Source organism: Lissotriton vulgaris, chromosome 5 (assembly GCF_964263255.1).
Source record: "Lissotriton vulgaris chromosome 5, aLisVul1.2, whole genome shotgun sequence".
Taxonomy (NCBI): domain Eukaryota; kingdom Metazoa; phylum Chordata; class Amphibia; order Caudata; family Salamandridae; genus Lissotriton; species Lissotriton vulgaris.
The window spans coordinates 691,617,675-691,637,890 of record NC_141693.1 but is presented as its reverse complement, the minus strand read 5'-3'; the positions used below and the strand labels follow the sequence as shown (position 1 = coordinate 691,637,890).

General features: G+C 42.3%; 1 protein-coding gene across 1 annotated transcript in view; it reads left to right on the top strand.

The window, feature by feature from the left end:
- Positions 1-20,216, top strand: part of COL13A1 (collagen type XIII alpha 1 chain) — a 368,078-nt gene that overhangs the window by 163,548 nt on the left and 184,314 nt on the right. Inside the window, exons 16-18 of the mRNA XM_086922128.1 lie at positions 6,993-7,037; positions 10,871-10,903; positions 16,686-16,730. Coding sequence (XP_086778254.1) covers positions 6,993-7,037; positions 10,871-10,903; positions 16,686-16,730 — 123 coding nt within the window. The remainder of the gene's footprint in view (positions 1-6,992; positions 7,038-10,870; positions 10,904-16,685; positions 16,731-20,216) is intronic.

The following is a 20,216-nucleotide window of genomic DNA, read 5'->3' as shown; positions in this document are numbered from 1 at the left end:
CTATGCGAGCAACATGATAGGAGCCGTGAATGCACAATAAAACTGCAACTTGAAGGATATCTGTTCACTGTAGTAAATACGTGGGGCACATCCTGGCAGAAGAAGAAAGAGACAAATAGAGAGACACGGAGTGAGAGGTGTAGCAAGCAAGGGAAGGAAATAGTGAGTGTGAACGAGTGCAGGGGAGTGGGTGTCATGAGACCAAGACAGCGACAGATTTAATCTAAAAAAGAGAGACAGGGAGAAAGCGGCGGAGACAGAAAAAGAGTGCGAGAGGAAGAAAGCCCCTGGCAGAGACAGGGAGTCGTAGAGATCAGAGAGAGTGTTAATGAGGGACGGGGAGATCTAGATGGAGGGAAAGTGATAGCGCGAGAGACTGAGGAAAAATAATGCAGAGACCAAAGTAGAGGTAGCGAGAAAAAACTGAGAGAAGTTGGGAGAGAGTGAGAGAGCAGCTCAAACAGTGAGAGCTAGTGTGTGAGGGAGGAACAGCACACGGTGAAAGTGAGAGAGCGAAAGGGGAGTGAGAGGGAAAAAAGAGAGAGGGGTAGACAGAGTGTCACACTCACAGTATCTCAAGATACAGAGGGAAAGAGGAGGGCGAGAGTGAGATTGAGTCAATGAGAAAAACAATGCAGACAATTATAAAAGAGTGGGGGCGATAGAGCTAGAGGCAGGAAGAAGATGAGGAGTTGAGGGAGTGGGCGAGTGAGAGCGTTAGAAAAGTGAGTCGAGAGCGAAGGAAAGCAGGGGAGAGAGAAAGGCAGAGACATGAGTGGGAGCTGTCGAGACAGCTCTCAAAACAAGAGCAGGTGATGTCTGTGAGCATGCCGCGTGTGGCCGTCTTAAAAGCTGCTGATATAATCGCGTAATTCATGACTTCCGATCCATGGATGATCAGAAGCAGGTTTCAAGTTTCACTTCAGAGGCTGGAAGCTCACAGAAAACTGAAGCCAACCAGCGGGAAGTCGAGGAGGACAAATTGCAGGTGCCGGGGTCCAAGCACAACAGACCTTCTAACAGAGATCCCACACTGCCATCTGCTGGCTGGCTTTAAATAATGTTAAATTCAGCTAAACTCCGCTCACATTTGTTATGCTAGTTCAGGTTATTTTTGATATTTAAAGCGCTGAACATTCTGAAGAACACATATTCGCGGAGATCCCGCATCATATTAATTGACATGGTCTGTTTAATGAGAGGATCGTGATACCTTGCACGAAAGCGGTGCTATTTTATCATCCACTGGCCCAGATTTGAAAACCTGTCACACAATGCAGTACAACAAACCTGTCACACAATGCAGTGCAACAAACCTGTCACACAATGCAGTGCAACAAACCTGTCACACAATGCAGTGCAACAAACCTGTTAAACAATGCAGTACAACAAACCTGTTAAACAATGCAGTGCAACAAACCTGTCACACAATGCAGTGCAACAAACCTGTCACACAATGCAGTGCAACAAACCTGTCACACAATGCAGTGCAACAAACCTGTTAAACAATGCAGTACAACAAACCTGTCACGCAATGCAGTGCAACAAACCTGTCACGCAATGCAGTGCAACAAACCTCTCACACAATGCAGTACAACAAACCTGTCACACAATGCAGTGCAACAAACCTGTCACACAATGCAGTGCAACAAACCTGTCACACAATGCAGTGCAACAAACCTGTCAAACAATGCAGTACAACAAACCTGTCACGCAATGCAGTGCAACAAACCTGTCAAACAATGCAGTAAGACAAACCTGTCCCGCAATGCAGTGCAACAAACCTGTCACACAATGCAGTGCAACAAACCTGTCACACAATGCAGTGCAACAAACCTGTCACACAATGCAGTGCAACAAACCTGTCAAACAATGCAGTACAACAAACCTGTCACGCAATGCAGTGCAACAAACCTGCCAAACAATGCAGTAAGACAAACCTGTCCCGCAATGCAGTGCAACAAACCTCTCACACAATGCAGTACAACAAACCTGTCACGCAATGCAGTGTAACAAACCTGTCACACAATGCAGTACAACAAACCTGTCACACAATGCAGTGCAACAAACCTGTCAAACAATGCAGTGCAACAAACCTGTCACACAATGCAGTACAGCACCCAACGTTGTCGTGCTACCATGGGTGACACAGAGAGAGAGCAAGAAAAGTCGCATCTACCGAGGGCCGGTTCAAGGATTCTGGGGGCCCTGGGCAGAAAGGGAATATGTGATGCCCCTCTAATTTGCATAGATGTGACACATTCTGGGCTGCCTGCATCTCAATAGATGCCCCTGCTCCTGAAGCTGCAGCCCCTCCCTCTCCTTAAGTGCCTTATAACAGCTCATAAAGGGCTGGAGGTCTGAGGGTTGCTTATCTGCAGAGACTGACAGGGAGCTAAACAGAGGGACAATGAGTGGGGGGGAGTGGAGACCTAATTGTCGGACAAACCTGAGAAATGTGTTTTCCTGCAACTGTGACTGCCCCTCACCCTTAACCCTCCTCAGATTCGCTTCCCGACACCAAAGCAATGAGGCCAGGTGAGGGGGCCACCTAAGGTGGCGGGGGCGCACTTGCAAGGTTGGATCTTTAATGCCATAACCTGGCTGTGTTTCATTGGTGCGCGGCCCCAAGTTGTAGGGCTGAATATGGGGCCCTGGGCAGCTGTCCACACTGCCCTTGCCTAGCGCCGGCCCTGCATCTATAGATATATGGCACTACCCCGCCCTTTCCCTGGCGCCGGAGTGAAATTATACCGCGGAGTGCAATGCACACATCTTTGTACCATTGTGCAAAGGTGTCTGCTTGAGTCTAGCATAGGTTTTGGACTGGAATGGTACCCTTGCAGTACAAAATGTTGTGCTCAGACTAACTTTAAACCTTTTCCACTTCGGATGTGTGCTGTACAGTGCAGCTCAAATGGAAACTGAAAAAGTTAGGAGAAATGAAAGCATTTCTTCTATAGAATGACTGCTTTCAAGTGGCAGTAATTTCTGGTGCAAAACCCTTTTACTACAGTGAGTAGATAGGATTTTGTGTCAAAAACCAGGAGTGGTTGCTTTTGAATACCCATGTACCATCCATGCAACGCCACCGTGATGCAGAGTGACAAAAAGCAACACTTCACGCTGCTTTGCATTATTTTTTCTTACATACCTACGTAAATACCAATTTGTGTTAGTTTGTAAACCCCAAAAAGGATTATGCATCAGGTCTGCATAAAAAAACAGTAACTCAAACTCAACAGAAAACATTTGTAAAATGAGGCTTTAATTTTAGTCTTGGCTATGAGTGTTCAAATGTCAAGCCACAATGGTGATTTTGCAGAGCACTTCTTTAAGAGTGCAGATACTACAATATATATGGAATAAATTACCCCTTGCCATGCATTATAAGGATAGTCCAAGGAGACCAAAGGTCAGGTTCTTTAATACGGTGATGGGACTCTGAGGAGAACTGCAATATCCTTCTAATGTAAGGCAGATGGCCTTTCATACCTTGTAATAAATGGTCACAATATCACCTTTGCCTTAAACTGTTTAAATCCTGTTGTCTTGCTCTTTCATGTATATTGCCAACATGAAAAATAAAAGATAATTGTGTACAAATTAAACTCACCAAAAAAGCAGTTACTAATTTTAACAAAAATATAACAGAATCTGTTTAATGTAAGGTAGGTTAAAAATGCTGTCACTCAGATTGTGTAGAAACATTCTGAAATTCTATCCTCCAATGACCAATAGCGTGAAAAAATTAAACATGTTGCCATAAATATCTCTGCTCTGCTTTCAGCAAAAATGTGTTGAGGACAAGGAAACCCTCAGATACACATTATGCCATTCAAATTTGTATAGAATCTTCATCTGTAGTTTTAGCACTTTTATAATCTGGGCATAATTTCCACACTGTTGGTATGCTGATGTTTAAAAAGAGAGAAAGACAGAGGAAGAGAAATGAAAGCAGTGTCTTTGTGGGGGGTTGTGAGTCTATAAGTCTGGTAGTAGAGTCTGGTCTGTAAGAGGACTAAAATTGATGGCATCATAATAGAGTAGTACTAGAGCTATGAATGCTGGGAAATGTAGTGCTTAAACCGAAAGGCTATTCCTTTCCACCACAAATACTGCATTATGGGGCACAAAGTTCTTATCAAGTAATCAGACGGCAAATAAATCAACCCACTTTTAAATTCTTGATCTTTCCGACTGTCACTGTGCTGGACTCTGCTGTACTCTGGCTCTGCTGTGCTGACCTGCTGCCTGCTGTCCTTCTTGCCTGGGAGTGAGAAGGACTGGATCTGCATCTCTACAGCCGAGAACAAAAGTGACTCCTAGGGCTTGCTGACTTGCCTCCTGTTGGAAGTCTCAGGGACATCAAAGACTTATCTACTCATCCACAGCACCTGGACTCTGCCATCTGAGAGTCTTGCCCTGTCTGTAAAGATGTGGGTAAAAGTTCTGAAACTTCCAAAAACCAAGCAACGCCACCATTGCCCAGCTCAGAACCAGCGTATCTCCCTCAACATCGACGCATTGCAGCTGCCGCAAGGCCCAGAGGCTTTGCATCACCGACTGCGCTGTGTATCACCTCCAGTTCTCAACACATCCTTGATTTGCGGGGCTCGACAATGAAGCATCACCTACATCTTGGGGTTCGACGACGATGCATCTCCGACTTGCTCAGATCAGAACCGATGCCTCGCCTGCATATGAAGGGATTGACGACAACGCATCACCTCCTCTGCTCCCCGCATTTTGTCTTTGACACAACCGCAAACCAAGGTACTGTTTCTATGGGCCAATGCTGGTCCCAGTGTCCGACCAGCGCTCCATCACAGTCAGCCATAACTTTTGGATTTGACTCTGTCTAGCATGACCAAATAGCTCCGGTTGGTGCTTTATGATTTTAAACCCTACATTTCAGTTATACTTCAGTTATACTTATTGGATTTTTGTTGTTTTGGTCTTGTTTTGACCAAAAAAGTAAGCTCTGTTTTTCTAACTAGGTGTGGTATCTATTTGTATAGTATTTTCACTGTTTTACTGTTTGAAGTGCTGCACAAATACTTTACGTTTGCCTCTTAAGTGAAATCTGTATGCTCTGTGCCAAGCTATCAGAGGGTGGGCACAGGTTAAATTTTGGTGTGTATCTGACTTACCCTGACTAGGATTGTTGTTCCTGCTTGGACAGAGTGTACACCTCTGCCAACCAGAAACCTCAGTTCCTAATAACTAATATCCTCCTCCTTTGTTTATGCTTAATGAAGGCTAACTCTGCTTCATAAGAGGCTATAATGAATTGTAAAATAACCTTTTCAAAAAATCGAAAGCTCTTATCAGTCTAAACAAAAAATGTATTGCTAATTTGACTCTTTACCACAAAAAAGGCACAGCAATCTCCATTTCTGTAACATAATGTTCTTTTATGTATATTTGTATAGCGCACTAATCACCCGTGAGGATATCCAGGCACCTGAGCAGGTGCACAGTTGAGGGTCCTCTCAGAATAATTTGACTAGTCAGGTCTTCAGCTTTTTTTGGAACTCAAGAAGTGAGGAGGAGGCTCGGATGAGTTGTGTGAGGCTGTTCCATGTTTTTGGTGCAATGTATGAGAACTAACAACCTCCTGTACAGCTCTTGTGAATGAGGGGTGATATGTGCAAGTGAGAGTGAGGCTGAACGTAGGTGTCTGTCAGGCTAGTGAAAGTGTATGTGTTGGACCAGTGATGTGTAAGGCTTTATATGTGTGCTTGAGGAGTTTAATGTGGCTGTGTTTGTGACTGGGGAGATAGTGAACCTCTATGAGGTGGGATGGCATTACTGAAGGTTAGTAACTTGTTCATCTGATAGAGACTTCTAGCCGCATATTCCATACCATAGAATAAATGCTCCAGCAATATCTCCCTCAAGGTGAGTCAGCGAAACAGATTCGAGACCGAAAGGTCGTGCAGGACAAAACAGGCAAAATGCCCATCAGGATGGGCCTGACTGCCCAGGCAGTAGTACTTAGTAAACAAGTGAAGTAATGCCCACATTTTTGCTTGACGGATGTCCAGGACAGGGACTCTGCAAGCTGATACAGTAGTCGCAGCCTTCGCTCAGGTGGAATGAGCCCCCAACCTGTCACAGGGTTGTTTCTTGGCTAATGTGTGGGAGATTTTAATATAGAGCACTATCTATCTTGAGATGGCCCGTTTCTGCTCGACCTTACCTTTCTTGGCCACGGCATATCCTAAAAAAAATTGGTTGTCCACCTGTAACTCTTTTATGGGATCAAGGTAGAATGACAATTGAATTGAATTGGTAACACTATTTTTAGGTCCAGGCTGTGGAGTTTCTTCTCTTCTTTAGAAGCATGAGAGGGAGCAAAGAAGGTAGGCAAAGTGATATTTTGGCCTACATAAAAATATGTCCCAACTTTCAGAAGGAAGGTGGCAGGTGTTCACATAACCTGCTTTTCTTGGTAGAAACTGGTGTACAGAGGCTGCAGAGAGAATGCCTACAGTTTGCTGAGCCTCCTGGCTGATGTTAGGGTCACCAAGAAAGCCGTCTTAATGGTTAGTAAAGGGACAGGGCAGTTGTGTAGCAACTGGAAGGGTGTGCACACGAGAAATTTAGGGACCAAATACAGATCCTACTGCAGCGTGATGATTATTCTAGGAGCAAACATATGCTGTAAACCTTTCAGGAACCTAGTCACAACAGGTGACTTAAACAACAAAGGTTGGTCCGGCAACCACAAAAATGCCAAAATGGCAGACAAATAAACTTTGATCCTGCCCAGAGCAGAGTTGGACCAAAGTCAGAATAAACAATGAGACTTGGGATAAGGGTGCAAGAAGAGGGTTGATAGAACAAAGGCTTCTAAAAATCCTTAAGCACACACTGGATGTTTCTATTATGATGTATTTCACTACTTGTATTCCACTTCTACCCTTTTGTCTAACCTGTCACACGCTATCCTATTACTCTATTCTCTTTCTACTCTCTGACTACAGGGCGAGAGGGGAATGCCAGGGATTCCAGGAAAACATGGAGTGAAGGTACCTTGCAAGGAGTGGATCAATATGTGTTAAACCCCCCCATATACCTCTCAACTGTGTGTGATAGCCGACAAACCCAGCAGTTCACATCTGAATGGAATGCTCTTTTCACTAGCTCAATCTGCTTTGCTATTTTAATACTGCTATCCCACTAAAATCTGTCATGTTTCGTTATGTTTTTAACTATAAAAAAGAGGGTCTTCCTATGCTGTCTGTTTCTGTGTTCTTGCACGGCATGGCAACCCTGATTTTCATCTAGTCTGGTATGGCCGCACATCACTTCCTATAAACGCACACTCCATTTTAAAGAGTGAACCCCTAATTCTCCTCATCCTGCTAATTAATCCATTGATCACCTCTTTCTTATTAATACAATTTCAAGAAAGTGATCTTCTAGAAGTGCACTTTTGAGCTCAACCTAATAAACTTAAAACACGAATTGGCTGATTTTTGTTACCTGTTATGTACCATGGGTATATGTTTGACATGTACACCTCAAAGTAGTTATGCTCATCGATATGAATGAATCATGGAGTGTTGCTAACTTCGTATAAACACATCAGACAAAATACGATGATGTTTACTGTGCACAGCAACCAAGTCAGCGATATTTATGTCCCAAGTTACCTTTTACGGATTAAATAAGAAATGTGGGTGATGTTTGACCCACACGTTGTCTGAATGTGAAGCCAGCTAGCTCGTTTAACACTGGATTCCACAATAGTTCCAAGCATTAAGACTGCAGGATTTCAGACCTGTTACTGGATATTCTCAATTCCTGATGTTTTGAGTTTGGTTGTCAGTGCACCTACCAAACCTTTACTAATATCAGCATTCTGAACTTTGGAGGGATGCAAAAATAATTTATTGTGCCAATTGGAAGGTTAGGATAATTAAAAAGTCTCAAAAACAAATAACAAATAACTAAATGCATCTGTAGAATGAAGTGCTTTCTTTAGTGATACACTTTGTGCTAAGTTCAGAAATAAGAGATAATAATTACACTGTCTTGGAATCTATACATAATAGTCTGAATTACTTCCAACCTTTCTGTGAAGTTAGAAGTGTCTCTCAATTTGTTGACAGGAACACAATTATTAACAGTCCATTTAATCGTATTTCAGGTTGAATAATCAAACTATCACTCTTAACGGCATGACTAGAGGCAAATGTGACAACGCCTTCAGAGTAATTAAAACGTGTGTAGATTGATAATTGGTGCACATGCTCTAAATGTACTCTACATGTTCACCATCTCATATATGGATAGCATGGGGAAGCTTTCATTAAAGTTTTAAAAGTTTTTTGCTCTTCATCAACTTCAAGAATACGTGTTGTAAAACATTTCAGAATGCATCCTCAATCACATTTTTGAGAATAGAAATTCATTACAAAAGGCGACCATACCTGCTATTTTGTGCACTTCACCCTACAACAATTCTTTATCTTTTGATCCTCAACCATCCCCCCACGAAACATATTCACCGGTGTCCTACGTGTGATGTCTAGGAATTCAGAGGCCACACGTTCTATCTGTTTCAGGGTGTATCTGTGCACCTATTGCCATGGCAATTGGAAGATGTGCCCTCTGCAATAGGTACAGGTAGAGAGAATCCTCTTTTTAGGAATACGCCCAGCCATTAGTAGTTTGATCTGTAGGATCTATTCCTGCAAATATGCCATAAACTCCCCACCTCATTTCCGTATGGCATCATCTACAATCTTCCTTTTTTGTAGACAACTACAGTTTTCACTGCTAGTTTTATCCAACAAATGTTTCATGCTCTTTGGCTGGGTTTCTTGGATTATTGTACAGTAGATGTTGACCTTTGGCATACAGTCCCTACTAATTTAATTATATAAAAACATAGTTGTTTTTTGTTTTTAAATTTTAAACAAGAGGTTCATTTCAGTGTTATCTACAGACTCGTGGCGCTTCAGACTTTTGATTTATAGTGCTGCACTTGGCAAATTTCAGAAGAGGTGATTATTTTGCTAATGATGAGAATATGGATACATTCTTGATTGTGTGGGTCGGCCATAACTCATCATTCCCCGGACATATTGCATGGAGCCCTGCTTAAGGGCACAATGTGGTGCGACAGTGCGACAGTTCCATACACGTAGCTTGGCGTCCAGTTGTAGGTGGGCTCACATAGCCATTATCAGATAAGGTGATGGTCACAGTAGTGAGAGTAGGGTGGGAGTTGTTACTATTATCTCAGTTGTAGTAGCAGTCTGCACCAGTGGTCAGGAGTCTTTCTCAAGATCCCAATCATGACAGGGGGCTGACAACAAGATCATCTTGGGGGTAATGCTACCACAAGCCTGCTCCCTGGATGACTTCTTGTGGCTTTTGCTTATTTAATTAGGCGTTTTATTAGGTGCAAATTGCTATTTTACAATTATTTCAGAGTGCTAAGTAAATACAGAAAATCAGGAAAACAAAGATACACTGTTGCGTGGACTCGTTCCGAACCTCCAACACTCTTTATTGGTGGCACCAGGGATAGTCTTTGGCAAAGGCTAACTAGAAATACTTGGTTTTTAATTTTCCTTTTGAATGTGAGGTAGTTTAGTTTGGCTGAGTCTGGCTTACAGAGTTTTCCAGAGTTTTAGACCCAAAACTGCCAAGAATCCAAGGATCGATGTCCCTGTTTCTAACAGCTAAAGGGGTGAAATGGGATCGGGTGTGAGGATGCTGAGTGAAGATCCCTAGTAGCAATATGGCGTGGTGCCACGTTTTGCACCTATGAAGGCTTTTATTCATATAGGCCTCGTGAATGATGCGGGCCATGTGAGTTTAATCCTAGCAACCTTTGGAATACAATAAAACATTTTAAAGGCTATCTAGTTGGATCAAGTTTACACGCTTTCATGCGCATCTTGTTGGCTGTATTTTGGAGGCTTTGCAGTTTGCCAATCAAGTTCTTAGGCACGCCTTTGTAAGTAATTTGACAGAAGTCTGACTGCCCCAAAATGCGACATCTTGTAATTTTTATATGATGTGAGGTTGTACGGGAGGATGGATTTGTGAACCAAAGGTAGCTATATGTTGACCCCCTTTGTGACGATATTGATAAATGTGAGTTTTGAATGAAGGTTGATCCCCTGGTTTTTAGGTTTCCTTGTTGTGGGGGAAGGAGGTCCATACTTGGTCCAGCATTGGAACAGTAGACAGGCTTATCTTGGCCACCTACAATTTCAATTTACACCGAAATAGGGTTAGCGAGCAAGTACTGAAATAGGAGACATTGTCTGAGGCTGGCAAAAAGTCGATGCTTATGCCAGGTTCACAAGATGGCTGTAGTAACTAATGGATCCCCTGTTTCTTGTTTCATAGAAATTCACAATATATGTAAATATATTTCTTACTTTATACAGCTTTAAAACCAGGAAGTGCCTATACTGCATACATTTTTATTAAACACGCAATATGAAACCCATTCAGTCATCCATTCACTATCAATATTTCAGCGTTTGACCACAAAAGCCTTTTTATATGTAATAATATGTTCAGGCTACTTAACACAATTTTAAATATTTTAAATTAATCGAAAGTGGAAATAAAGGAGGCCTTCGTCTGTGTAATTTAAAATCCAGTAAGAAAAACTGGTTACTTTCCAAATTGGTCTTAAATGCTGCATTTATGCAATGTATTTACTCCAGTGTATATGTGAACTACGATGTCTGAATCGATGATTTTCAAATAAATATTAGGCTTGGGCTGCAGCACCGCAAGATGCAACGACCTAGACATGTGTGTTACTAATATGTTACTGTAGTGCACATATTTGCTTTAAAGCTAATTTCTCTCATTTCTTTCCTATTAGGGGGTCCCGGGGACAGCAGTTGCAGGGATTAAGGTTAGTCACGTTTTAAGGAAGAAACACTTGAACGTTATGAAAAGCTCTTGGGTAGTGAAAATTAGATTTTTTTCCAATACTGGTGTAGAAAGAATGATTTAGGAAAAAAAATCCATTGTGAAAGATTCCGCCGGCGTTTATATTCCCAGCTTTTTTCCCTACTGTGCTAGTTTATTCCCTCCCCTGTGGGTGACGGAACCGCTCCGTCACCAGCCGCGGTCGCGCTGTGCTGATGACGGAGCGGTTCCGTCATGGCCCGCTTGGTACGCCTGCGCGGCGCGGATTCTGCGCCTTCGCTGAGCGCTCCATTAAGCGGGCGGGGCCGCGACGGAACCGCTCCGTCATGAGCACAGCGCGACCGCGGCTGGTGACGGAGCGATTCCATCACCAGCTTGGGCGCGTGGCCCCCCGCCCCCTTAGCACTGCGGTGGAATAGCCGCAGCGAAGGGGTTAATTCATATCTTATATTTATGCATGTCTACACCCCAGCACCTTGCTGTTAGCTAAAATGAGGCTTGTCTTATGTATTACCAGTAATGAAATGCTATGTTAGTATTACAAGGAATACACATTGCCTTGGCAAACCAGACTACACATTTCTCTCATCTCGTAGTATACTGTTTGAAAACATTTCACTTTATCTGTGCCCTGATATACAGCAAAAATAAAGTCCACCATGTTTGCAGATTCAACACCAATTATAGCAATACAAATTGTGGTCCTTTAATTTTCCAAATGATTGTATATTTGGAGATATGAAACCCAGACAACAATCTTCTGAGTGCATGATACATTGAAATTGTCAGTAGCACATTATAATACTGGATGAAATAAAGTTTAACCCCTCCATTAAAAACATAGCTATATTGGTGGGGAGTATTTTGGCCACTGGACAGTATAACCAGGACTGGCAGTGAAACCATCTCCCAATGATTGTCTCTGAAAACGTATTGTTACTGGAGAAAGATGGTGGAACTACATGCCCGACTTGTTTGTAAATACTAGTAGGCAAAGGTGTAGGTCCTGTATCCCTAGAAAGCTTCACAAATTAATAAGTAAATAAAGGGAGTTCCTTTGGATTGGCTCAAAATAAACTTTTGTTGGCTCTACGAAGGGGCCTTCGTAGGAGTGAAAATACACCCAAAGTCATTTTCGGATCTCAGTACATAAATTAGATGAATTAATGAATTGCAAAACATTATTGAATTGGTGACCAACAGAAAAAAACATATGCGATGTCCTCATTGAAGAACCAGAATGTAATCAGTCAATCAAGTTTATTTCGCGGGAATCCTCCATAAAACTGTGAACAAAGTAAAATATTATCACAATAAAAAGTACTATACAGTTCATATTAAATGCAGTTGAAAATGAGTGTCAATAATAATTTGGGGAAGCATATAAGACAGTGAAAACAGGCTATTTTCAATTAACAAAGGCTGAGGTTTTGGCTGCATTCAAGGCGTCTTCCAAGAGGCTATGCCCACATAAGGACTGTTCATGTAGCAAAGACAATTGTTTCAGATGTGTCAGACTTGAAGATTCTTAAAGCCTGCCTAAAGTGCCTAAGGCACATCAGTCTACAGAACGGTAAAATCCATTTTGCCCTAAATAGTAAATAATGTGAGCAAAAAAATAGAAAGTGATCAACTGATTAATTTCCAGTACCGCAGGCAGGGCAATAATCATTACAGATGGCATTAGTAGTCCATTTAGAGGTAAAAGACAGTAGAGGACCGATGCCATATCTGAAACGTATGCATAATTTTTGTTGTTGCTGCAAACGGTTGGATACTATCCACATAGGACTCTTACATTTGTGAGTATTAGTGGGATAAAAATACTTTAGACAAACTCCCCTGTGCCATTGTTCACAATTTCCATTTGGCTCACAAATATCCAATAAGAATAATTCCCACTAGCTTTTAACAGCCTTATTATTTTTCTTCAACCAATATTGCCTGCAGGGATCTTAGATTGTGAGCAAGATCGTCAACACTCCATATCCTAACCCAATATAATAAGGTTCAAAGATTTGCAATGTGGTCAACTCTATTAGCAAAGTTTTTTATTTTACATGGCAATGGACATCTGGCTTGTGCATTTGTTTGGGAGTAAAGATGAATGACAATGAGAGACGTGGCCTTCAGAGTAATTATTTGTATGTATGTCCTCATGGGCAACAATGTGCCAGAACAGTTTGGAGTCATTTCGTTTCATAGGTTCCAGCATCTTTAGCCAATTCTCATCTTCTCATGCTCTTTTGATAGCTGTCAAAGTTGCTTTAAAAAGTCCCCAAGCCTAAATTATCTCAGCTCTCTTTGAGTCTTTCAGAGCTGCCATCAAATTAGTCTTTGTTAGTCTGCAATGCTTGTTGTATCAAAGGGGAACATTCCCATTGATTGAAATAGGCAGCTTCTGCTAATCCTTGACAAACAGATCTTTAATTAGGCTAAAAAGAAGCTCCTGGGCAGTTGGAACAGGAATGGATTCTAGAGGAGAATCCACATATGGATCTACCACCTAAGAAAAGATGCAAGGTAAAGTTGTTTTGTCTTCTACCAGTTTTGCCCATTTAATGTACCTGAGATTTTTGCCTATCAAAGGTAAAAGTGTGGAAAAAGATGGTGGAGCAATGATAGAGAGCCCCAAACCACTCCCTGCAAGGGTGACTGAAGAGCATTAACCCCTTCGACGCTGATGACGAGCTGGGCTCGTCATGGCGTAGCCTCCTCGCATGCTGATGACGAGCCCAGCTCGTCACGTAAAGTGCGTTTCCGCAAAACCCAGCGTGCGAGCGGAATTCCGCTAGCGCGCATGGTGTTAAGGTCACAATTGCTGCAAGCAATCATTTTCATGTCTAGCAGGAGGCGTCACAATCTTAGATCTAGAATTATATAATTGATTTTACTTCTTCAAGAGCCCCTTTAAAGGTATATACCCCTCCTGGGTCTGATTGCATGCACCCATTGCATGCCCTCAAACCTCTGGATATGGTAAGAATGAGATGATGCTGCTCTACTACAGGCCATTTCTTAATACAAGAAGGGTTAATTCAGGTATTCCCCATTCGGCATCCCCTGTTATGGTAATTATAGACAAAGTATCTAGGGGCTTGTATGTTGTATTGCAGTCACCGGCTAAAATCACTAGAGAATTTATATCAAAGGTATCTATTAAAGAATACATCACACCAAGAATTGCTGACTCACACCTATCTTGAACAGTACTATTATAAAGATTTATCAAGTATAGGGACTTTCATAGAACTGAGTAAGGTCCCCAGCGAGAGTCAAACACAGTGCCAGAATATTTGGCTAGCCAGAATCCAGGAGTTGAATATTGCATTTGAGCGAGGCCTTTACGCAAATCAGCACACCTTATCTCAAGGGAATAGCTGAATGAAACAAATGTCCTTATCTACCAATTCACACCACATTGGGTCATTCAACTTCATACTGATACCAGCTATATTTCAGGATAACAGCCCCCCTACAGTACTGTGACTTTGAACAAGGACATCATTTATATACATGGGAGAAGGGAATTTATTTGTAGTTAACAATCCCTTGAGTCAGGTATTAACCCCTTCGAGGCTATTGACGAGCTGGGCTCGTCATCGCGCTTACCTGTCCTGCTCGGATGACAAGGCCAGCTCGTCACGTAACGCGGTATTTTCGAATTTGCCGCGCACAGCGGGAAAAGCCGCCGCAGCGATGCGGTTAAGTGGCTCCTGCAGTTTCCCTTGGATACTAATGATGTCTGGTGCATTTTATTGGACAAACTTCACTAGGGTAAAATACTGAGCTTGTATAAAAATGCGGAAAATGTTGTCATAGCATTTGTCAATCCTGGAGTTGTATGCTAGAGACATGAGCATCTCACTACCTTAAACCATAGGCGTCCGGCATAAATGGAAATCCTGGAAATCCATACTAAAGAATGTTATCTGGATAAAAAGGTGATGTGTACTTGAAGCGAATCCAGGGGGTGTAGTGCGCTGGTCTAATGTGACCAATTGGCTCAGGGCTCACCACAGTGCGTTATCCTATTTCAAAAAACAACGTCCTCAAGGATTACGAATCGGAAATTTACCGAATCCAGTGAATAGGCTTATTTCTTAAAGATTCAGTATCTTCCCTTGAATTAACATCTATTCTTGAAATTTTGGTTAAAACCCAAATCCTCCTTTCTCCTTGTGGGAAACGGTTATCAGTCTCCATTTTGATTGAAAAATGTTATTCATTCCGTCAATCATGCAATTTATCTCAGTATGGGCTTGAGTAGCAGACAAAGATCCTGTTACTTCTCTGCTTCCTGCCAGATTGTTGCGGTGTCTAGGATTTGGAAAGTAGAATATATCCCATTGTCTTTTATTAAACAATTATCTAAATGTATGTTATGGAGAATTGTACTCCCGGTGATATTCTGTGGCCCACATTGGCTGTAACCGCATCCACCTATTCCATGGCCAGCAGTCTGGTTTAGGCATATTGGCATATTCTCACCCTCTGTACTCTTTCAACTTGTTATAGCTGTTGTTCAGAACTTTAATATTATGGACCAGGCTTAGCAGCTTCTGTCTGTTCATCAAGCTTTCCCAGAGAGCTAAAATAATTGCCTTCAATTCTTCAATCTCCTTGCTCATACGCTCTCTCTCTTGTTTTCCAGGAAAGAGCTTTGGCCATCATTAGTAAACAAATTGGTTTGTGATGTGGTATCAGATTTTGTAAATGATTCCCTCTGCTTATCACTATTGTCAGATAAGACTGACATTTATTTTGGCGGATCACTAGTGGCTGAATATGAGTACTAATACTTAGAACGTTTACACTGCCTATGTTAGACTGATGCACTGCCATGTTGGCCAAATTGGGCCCCGAAAACCTTGGGGGGAATTTCAGACATAGTTTTCGATCTGGTCACCTGGGAGGTATTAGCGCAGTAACTCCGTAGAACCTTTGTTACTCGTTTCTTCCCTACAATTTTACTCTCCTTGTTGAGCATATCCTGTACCTCCTCTATCAGCTCATTGATTTTCTTTAAAGTGCTATTTTCTGCTGCATGTTTTGTGGACCTTTTTCAAGTTGCTCGGTCCTACAGAATTATTGACAGCCTTATGTTTCCCGGTATGTAAAATAATAATTAACCATACACAATATTATATAAATAAAAGCGATAACAATCGGTTTAAAAATCAACTTCTATATCAGAAGAACATCAGGCTCTAAATAATTCCTTCAGAATGAAGTGTGCTTGCAGTTTGGTGTCCATTAAAAAAAAAAAACTAAGGAGGATGGCCCTGCCCTGCCTCTTCCTGATGATGACGGGTGTGGAAGGGACTGCTCATGTCCCGGGCTTGGCCCTGTCGCCTCTTGCACAATGGTTGTTGTTATCGCACATTTTAAGGAGCCCTCCTGCTCCACCTCCTCCAAGCAGCACAAAAGATCTTGGGAGAGGAAGTCCCACTCTGCCTGTCAGTGGCCAGCACAATGGGTGTAGTTATGATGCTTTATAGCGCACTGGTGCCTTTCAAGGCACCACCTCCACCACTCCCTGTAATCAATTTAGCTCAAAAATCAGATCATCATAAATGCATTAAGGGCATATTGGTCAACAGTGCTGCCAAACATTGTAAGGGTGGCAGCACAGTGCTCAAGGGAATAGGTTGTGTGACACACAACAAGTGTCTGTTGAAAGTAATACAAACAAAATACATAAGTTTGATGCATCTCTCGATTTGTTTCCTATTTTATAATTGTTTAATTGTTTGAATTGCCAGGGGGAGCCCGGGGAGCCAGGCAAAGCAGGGCCTCAGGGACAAAAGGTACTGTTTTCATTCATCATGTATTTCTGATAACATTTTATTATGATTCTAAATAATATGTATCAATTGATGAGTAAACAATGTCACTTCTCTTTATTTTCAGGTAATGGGTTTACTGCTAGTATTGTGGCGCATTAAACAGAGAGTAAACCAATGATATCGCTGGCTAATTAGCAATCCCCCAAAACCCTTCTCTATCACCATTCAAACGTTTGGTGCACAGGGTAAAGCTCTGATTTGCGTAGCACAAAAGCACTCCCATAACCCAGATTTGGCCATTAGCCAGTGAGGCAGCGGTTGGTAAAATACTAAATTTGCACTTAAACGTTTCTCATACATTGGCAGAGAGCATTAAGAATCAGTTCCACAGTGAGCTGGCTTTTAGAGAGGACTATTGACTAATATGAATAGTCCAGCAAACTTTCATCCAGCACCAGGGAGAAATACAACCATAGCATGTGTTTTTGTGTAAAGGTACAACACGACAGACCTTTCAAAAAAGGGCATATGATCTGCCCGAACACATATGTAATCTTGGCCTCTCCCGAGTGCTTACTAGAAATAAAAAAAAAACAGTCTTCAGCCAAAAGAGCAATTATCACCCATCCGTAATAGCTCATAAACACTACCTGGCATGTGATTGTCAATAGCCTACAGGTTTTTTTTCATACCCATTATTTTCATTTTCATACACATTCGGCTTTGATACATGATGATCAGAAGGCATTGAACAGTTAAGGCATCCATGGGTAAAGGGTACATTCAGAAAGTTATATTTAGCAGAATACCAGCCCGGTGGGAGCACTTCGAATTCCCTTTGCAATCGGCCGTTACCACAACAAAGCACAGTGTCAACCTCTCAAGTCGGCCCCAGCCATTCTTACCCATCCTCTTCCACACTTCCATCTGAGCTACACTCCTCCACAGAGTTGGTGTAAGCATCCGGGTATATTGCTACACTACTGAGCTCTCTCCAATTTCCCAGATCATCAGCCATTTTGTCACCCCTCCTGTTCAGTTTCATGTGGGACTCTTCTGCTAAGGCCCATTCCAGTACATCTGGTCACCAAGGGCCTCCTTTATGAAAAGTGACGCATTGCTGCGTGAAAACAGCGATGCGTCACTTTTCATTGCGCCCTCCTTGCGACACAAAAATGATGCGTCACATTTACAGTATGACGCATCATGTTGCAAGGAGTTACAGATACGTCAGTATTTCTGATGTATCTGTAGGCGCAAAAGTGATACATTGCTGGAGTGTGTCACAAAAGTGACGCAACTCCAGCAATGTGTCCTTTCACATGGGGCAAGCCCCCTGTGAAAGGGCTTGCGTCAGTCTTACGCCTGCTGTGACGCAGGCATAAGATTTTGACGCTTTTGAGTCCTAGAAGTGGCGCAGTGAAATCTCATAGATTTTGCTGCGTCACTTCCATGACCCTTTCTTGCGTCAATACGCCCCCCTTGCATACATTATACCTAGTGCAGGTATAATGTAGCGCAGGGGTTTAAAAAGTGACGCATCTACCTAGATGCGTCACTTTGTAAATATGGCGCAACAAGGTGCATTTTTATGCCACTGGTGTGTCACAAAAAGTGACGCACCGGCGGCGTAAAAGTGACGCACAGCCTCATAAATGAGGCCCCAAGAGTCCATTGTAGGGAAACGCTGTCCCATCCACGTAATAGCCACCCTCCGTCTAGCTAATACTTAGGCCAGGTGCAATATTTACAAGACATTTTATGCTTATTCAGTCTCGCAGCGTGGCTTATAGTCTCAAGATTAAGGGTGTTGACAAAGAGAGTAAACTGGTCCAATGCATGGGGCTCCACTGTTGCCCCTGCAGTGGTAGTGCCCTGCAATTAGTCAGCGTCATTGGCCTAAACTGTGAAACACACACTTGTTTTACTCTGAGACAGAACTTTATAATTTGCATATCGACCGTGAGTTCAACAACCCAGAACATTACCACAGCACATACTGCTTGATGCACGCAAATTTGACTGGAAGATTATGGCAGTTGCAACTGAATGAAAATGTCAACATGGGTGTACGGGACCATAAGTTCTTAAACTATATTACAACAGATCCACTACATAATGAAGCATGGAGGCGGGGGTTGCTTTTATGAGGAGGATCCGCTGAGGGGTTGTTTTATGGGTAGGAGGATCCACTGTCCGGTAATAATAATGAATCATTTAATGTCTAGAGTTAAGCAAACAGTTGATATACGGTTTTAGTACATTCAAAAAGGCATAATGATGCCTTGAACACAGTGTCAGCTAGTGGATGGTAAAATTGGTAGGGCAGAAAGTAACAAACATCTTTCTGCGTTACAGCACAACAAGATGTAAACACGCTCATACTTGTTGTGAATCAATGGTCATTCTGATTCCATGCCTAGATGAACTGACAGACGGAGCTGCAGGGGAATGTCGTACTTTATGGGCAAAGGACGGAAACATGACCAATCAGTGTGTGGCTTCAAACAAATCCACACAATGATTGGCCATGGTCTTTAATATGGTCACCCCGCATTGCACTGCCTTGACTAAAGCTCGTGGTTACATCACATCCAATCCTTGCATTGCTACCATGCTGTTTATAGTAATAAACAGCATGAGAGCCACGCAAGGATTGGTTGGAGTAGCTACAGCCAGCACTCCGAAGGAAACTAGGTGGCTGCGCTGCCTTCCCCCTGGGTGCCTAACACAGCACAGGATTAAGGGGCTCAAGCATGCATTCCGGGCTGGACACAGTAAGGGGCATATTATCAAGCCTGTGCGCTAAAATTATCGCCGCTTTATTGGCCGAAAACGGCCGATAAAGCGGCGGTAATTTTAGCGCACAGGCTTGATAATATGCCCCTAAGAGACCTGTCCAATCCAAGATGCTCACCCTTAGTTTATCCCAAGACTGCCAATTAGAGTGGCTATGCCTAACACCCTACCCAAACAAGTTTTTTTTTAACATTAACATGATGAACATTACAGCATGTGGCAGCTGGGGGGGGGGGGGGGCACTGAGGCCACGTTCCTATGCTCCTTTGCTCCTTAGGAGAAACCGCTGCTTCTTGGACATCTATTGAAACAATTGAGAAATAAATTGTTACTTCTTAAAATTTCAGGTACTGTGGGAGGCGTATTAATTCATTCAAAGTAGTTGGTTAGCTTCACCGAGCACCGAGAAATCATAAGTAAAATTGTGAGAAACTGCATTATTATCAGTGATGGAAATAGCTCGGTTTTTACTCCCCTACGACAATTGAGCTGCATTCAAATATTACATAATCAAGTCACGGTCATGTGTGCAATATGCTTAAGTTGAATTAATTTTAGTAATTAAATGCCAATGACCCAGCTTCCGAACAATTTATTAGTTTTCACATTTTTGTTAGCTAAATAGTGTGTAGTGTTCTTGTTTTATGTTTTAATATTGTCTATGTTGTGCACCAAGATGAAAAAATAAAATTAATGAACAAAAATAAA